The sequence below is a fragment of the Cynoglossus semilaevis genome, chromosome 10 (genome assembly GCF_000523025.1).
Source record: "Cynoglossus semilaevis isolate Cse_v1.0 chromosome 10, Cse_v1.0, whole genome shotgun sequence".
In the NCBI taxonomy this organism is placed as follows: Eukaryota; Metazoa; Chordata; class Actinopteri; order Pleuronectiformes; family Cynoglossidae; genus Cynoglossus; species Cynoglossus semilaevis.
In genome coordinates this window covers 19,502,781-19,507,853 of record NC_024316.1, presented here as the reverse complement: position 1 = coordinate 19,507,853, position 5,073 = coordinate 19,502,781, and the positions used below count along the sequence as shown (strand labels likewise).

The 5,073-nt window shown below is 49.7% G+C and overlaps 1 protein-coding gene across 1 annotated transcript in view; it reads left to right on the top strand.

Annotated features, from left to right (window-relative positions):
- dcaf1 (ddb1 and cul4 associated factor 1) overlaps positions 1-4,750 on the top strand; it is a 14,047-nt gene extending 9,297 nt beyond the window's left edge. The window contains 12 exon segments of the mRNA XM_025059343.1: positions 5-590; positions 665-863; positions 1,223-1,305; positions 1,591-1,675; positions 1,765-1,998; positions 2,351-2,444; positions 2,714-2,722; positions 2,725-2,817; positions 3,191-3,264; positions 3,344-3,439; positions 3,516-3,792; positions 4,527-4,750. Coding sequence (XP_024915111.1) covers positions 5-590; positions 665-863; positions 1,223-1,305; positions 1,591-1,675; positions 1,765-1,998; positions 2,351-2,444; positions 2,714-2,722; positions 2,725-2,817; positions 3,191-3,264; positions 3,344-3,439; positions 3,516-3,792; positions 4,527-4,582 — 1,886 coding nt within the window. The 3' untranslated portion in view covers positions 4,583-4,750.
- The last annotated feature ends 323 nt before the right edge of the window (positions 4,751-5,073 follow it).

The window sequence follows — 5,073 nt, the reverse complement described above, 5'->3', positions numbered from 1 at the left end:
CCCCCCTCCCCTGCTGCCGTTCTCCCCCGCACCCCGCGCCTGGCTAACGGCGTGGGTCCCAGACTCACGACCCACCCCGCTCATCTGTCCAGCACCGTCTGCGGTCACCCACAGACTCGTCCTTGTACATCGCAGGCCACCGGACCCCACTCCACAGCTTTACCCTCCACATCAGCCCCTCACCCCGGCAACGGAACCCCGCTGATCGGTCGGATCGTCTTTTCTCGAGAACGCCAAACCATATGTTCCTCAGCGAGCTGCAAGAAATCTCGTGTCCTGCGTCAGAAGTCGGACCACGGCGCCTTTAGTCAGAGTCCAGCCATGAAGAAACAGTTGGACAGACACCTGCCCTCCCCCCCCGCGCTGGACGGCATCATCACAGAGTACCTGAGGGAGCAGCACGCCCGCTGTAAAAACCCCGTGGCCACCTGCCCGCCTTTCTCCCTTTTTACCCCCCACCAGTGTCCTGAGCCCAAACAGAGACGCCAGGCTCCCGTCAACTTCACGTCCAGATACACACGAAGAGTGATCTACCCAAAGTACGGCGGCGTGGACGGAGGATGCTTCGACAGACACCTGATCTTCAGTCGGTGGGTTCAGAGTTTTGGACTTGTTTCCTTTCCGCGCCCACTTGTTCCTACCCCGTCTGTTTCCTTCTGCCCAGGTTCCGCCCCATCTCCGTGTTCAGGGAGGCTGACGAGGATGAGAGCGGCTTCATGTGCTGTGCCTTCTCGGCCCGTGAGCGGTTCCTGATGCTGGGGACCTGCACGGGTCAACTCAAACTCTACAACGTGTTCACAGGTCAAGAAGAAGCCAGCTACAGCTGCCACAACTCTGCCATCACACACCTGGAGCCCTCACGGGTCAGTAGGTCAACTGCAACCACACCTGGCCCAGTTAGCAGCCCGCGGGCCACATACACGTCAACACAACATCACCATCGACCCAGTCTGTGGTCGGAAACAGTCAGAAACAACAGTTGGCCAATGAAAAACATCGTTTGTATTTGTTTACATGGATGAAGTTTAGAGTCAGGGTTAGAGTTAAAGTCAGGTTAGAGTCAGGGTTAGAGTTAAAGTCAGGTTAGAGTCAGGGTTAGAGTTAAAGTCAGGTTAGAGTCAGGGTTAGAGTTAAAGTCAGGTTAGAGTCAGGGTTAGAGTTAAGTGTTGATAAACATAGATCGATACTTTTAAATGTTTTAATAATTCTCCTGTTGTTTCAGGACGGCTCTCTGCTCCTGACATCTGCCTCCTGGAGTTACCCTCTGTCCACACTGTGGGGCATGAAGTCTGTGTTTATTATGAAGTAAGTGAAGTACTGAGAGTACACGAGTACACGCAGCTTCATTGAAGGATTCATGGAGTTGGAGCTGTTACTTCAACAATCTTTAGCTAGTTTTGATTAGCATTCAGCTACATCATCATATTTAGCTGTTAGCATTAGTTTTCATTATGTTTTTTGAACTTTTACTACCTTTCTACTTCACTCCAGTCATCTGTTACTCTTTGGGAGTGTTGTGACCTTTGACCTCTGTTGTTGTTGTTGTTGAACTGCTACCCCCCTCCGGCCCCCCCCCTCTCTCGTCCGTAGACATTCCTTCCTCGGCGACCATTACGTGGAGTTCAGTAAACTTTCTCAGGACCGGGTCATTGGAACTAAAGAACACATCGCTCGTGTAAGTCAGGGTTCTGTGGACGTCAGGTTCTGACCATGACCCCTCCGGTCCTCACCCGTCCTCACCCGTCCTCACCTCTGCCCCCTCAGATTTATGACATCCAGACGGGGCAGGTGACGCTCACGCTCAACAATCCCGACCTGGCCAACAACTACAAGAAGAACTGTGCCACCTTCAACCCCACCGACGACCTGGTGCTGAACGACGGCGTCCTCTGGGACGTGCGCACGGCTCAAGCCATCCACAAGTTTGACAAGTTCAACATGAACATCAGCGGCGTGTTCCACCCCAACGGCCTGGAGGTCATCATCAACACGGAAATCGTATCCTTGATCGTCGGGTTGATGAGGTCAGAGGTCAGAGTTAGCTCTGACCTCTGACCTCATATCATGACTGATAACAAAACAGATTTGAAGGTCACAAAGGTCAAACTCGTCCTACAGTCAACAGCACATCGAGTGTTTGTCTGGTGAGAACCGGTACTTGATGTAGAACCTAGTCTTAGTTGGAGCGAAAGGCTTCTCCGTGACCTTTGACCCTGTTTTGAAGAAGAGTCAATGATTGGTTTGAACTGAAAGAGAATTCTGTCACAGACAGAAAGTAACGTCCAGGAGCGGTCCGTGACCCGGTGTTTGGGCACCTCTGTTTGTTGTTTGTTCTTGACTGGACAAACAGTGGGATCTTCGGACGTTCCATCTGCTCCACACGGTTCCTGCTCTGGACCAGTGCAGGATTGTCTTCAACAACAACGGCACCATCATCTACGGGGGTAATTACTGACACCACACTGTCTGTGGCTGTGTCTGTGTCTGTGTGTCGCCCTAAACCATATGGACAGCAGGGTGAGTGTTGGACTGACAACAGAACCAGCTGGTTCCTGCTGCCACACAGAGGGACCTGGACCTGGACCTGGACCTGGACCTGGAGCTGGACCTGGAGCTGCCTGATGATTGAACATAGACTGACTGTCAGCAGTTGAAGGAGAATGAATGATGAAGATGATGATGATGATTCTCTCCCCCCTCCTTCTCTCTACAGCGATGCTCCAGGCGACGATGAGGATGACATGATGGAGATGCAGATGAAGAGTCCGTTTGGTTCGTCCTTCAGGACTTTCAACGCCACAGACTACAAACCCATCGGTACTGATCTCTGATCAGAATCATCTGTAGAATCAAAAAGATTTCAATGATTTCCTTCAGTTCCAGGTTTTATTGACTGACCCTGACCCTGTTCATGACCTCTGGTCACTTCTCTCACACACACACACACACACACACACACACACTCCTGACTTTATCCACTGTATCGCTACTATTGAAGTCAGAAATAAATCAGATTCCTCCATGTACCACTAGAGGGAGCTCCAGAGCCAGAGCTTGAGAACCACATGTTCAGTGACGTTTAAATAGTTAGTGAGTTGATCTGCGTCAGTACCTCATCGTGGTCAGTATTTGAACCAGTGACATGTTTGAACTGAGGTCAAAGGTCAAACTCCGCCTCTTTGTCCCTCAGCCACTATCGACGTGAAGAGGAACATCTTTGACCTGTGCACAGACACCAAGGACTGTTACCTGGCTGTGATCGAGGTACAGTACTGCAGTACTGAGTACTCGACCGTGAGGTTCTGAGACGCGTGTTTGATGTGGATGTTGTTCTGTCCAACAGAACCAGGACTCTGTCAACACAGACACGGTGTGTAGGCTGTATGAAGTGGGCCGACAGAGACTGGCTGAGGAAGAGGAGGAGGACGAGGAGGACCAGGTACGTGTTCTGACCCGGGGGAGGAAAGGTCCACGCCCCACAGTATGAGAAACACACCTTTGTTTTTACGCAACAGGAGGATGACGATCAGGAAGAAGACGAAGACGACGATGACGACGACGACTCCGATGAGGACGTGGACACCGACCCTCTGCTCGCCGAACTGGAGAACGACAACGGTGGAGAAGATGACGATGAAGAAGAGGATGATGGGAATGAGGAATTCTCCCCCTCCGACGAGGAGGTGGCCCGTCTCCTGGACGAAGGCGACCCAGAAGTTGGAGATGATGACGATGATGACGATGAAGACGAGGACTCTGACAATGAGGACGGCGATCATGACGGAGAAAACGGTGAGTCACGGTGGTGCAGCGGTGTCAGAGGTTCGCCGGCACGTGGTCGTTGTTTTAATTAATTAACAACCAATTTTCTCAGACGTTCCCAATTCGTTATTAGTCGGAAAGTCCGATAATATCGGCCGACTGATATTATCGACTCTATTTGCATTGATTACATTGATGTGTGCTCTACAATTATAAACACTAGATGGCAGCATTGCAGCTCATTAATCAACATTGATAACCAGATCCATAATATCTCCAGGAGATCAGTAATATTTTAATTCTGTCCCCTAGGGGGCAGAAAATGGTTGAGAAACACTGTTTTAACCCCTGACCTTAGTGAGCAGGCAACACTTGACTTCACCACTGACCCACCGTATCGTTGAAGGGACTAGTTATTATTGTTGTTGTTTTCAGCAGTGTTTCCTCTGAAGGTTCTTTTCTGATGTTCTGACCGTGGCTCTGGACTCACTTGTTTGTCTTGAACAAACCAGTTCAAACCCCAATGCCCTGACGGGGGTAAATAATGTTGATATTTGAAGGAGACTGTTTTCAGTTCTGAACTGGTACTGCAGTATCTGAAGAGAGTACTACAGTCACAGGTCGTGGTTTTAAAGCATTGAAGTTTCATTGAATTGAATTGTTTTTGAGATGATCTTCATCTTCTTCATCTTCATCTTCATCCTCATCATCCTCAGCAGCAGCTCGTTGTTTTTCTAATCCTGTCTTTGTGGTGCTTTGAACAGACAGCTCAGACAACTCCGACCTGGAGGATGACATCATCTTATCCCTGAATGAGTGAGGAGAACTCTTCAACGTCCAGCACCAGGAACTGGACCGTCGTTCTGGACGCGGCCACGTGGACGTTCTGCTACAGAACAGAGTGGAGGAGAGAACGTCTGTCAGTGTGGAACCGTTCTCCACAGGCAGCACGCTGACGTCAAAGATTGTATTTCAGATGGTTTTATAACTGAACTCCTCCATCCTCACCTTCCTTATACCTCCTTCCTTCTTCTTCCTGTTTTTGCTGGCATCATCTCCTTCACTGAAGACTTCATCACTGTCCACTGAAGTAAAGTTGATGGAGGAGGAGGAGGAGGAGGAGGAGGAGGAGTGTAGATGCAGAACAGTTTTATATTTTTGACCCGACCTGTTCTTTAATCGACTTCTTCATTTGGACTCTTTATACCAGACTTCATTTCTGAAGTGTTTTGTAGTGAAAACTTCTGGACTCTGCACAGATGTGTGACATCACACACACACACACACACACACACACACACACACACACAC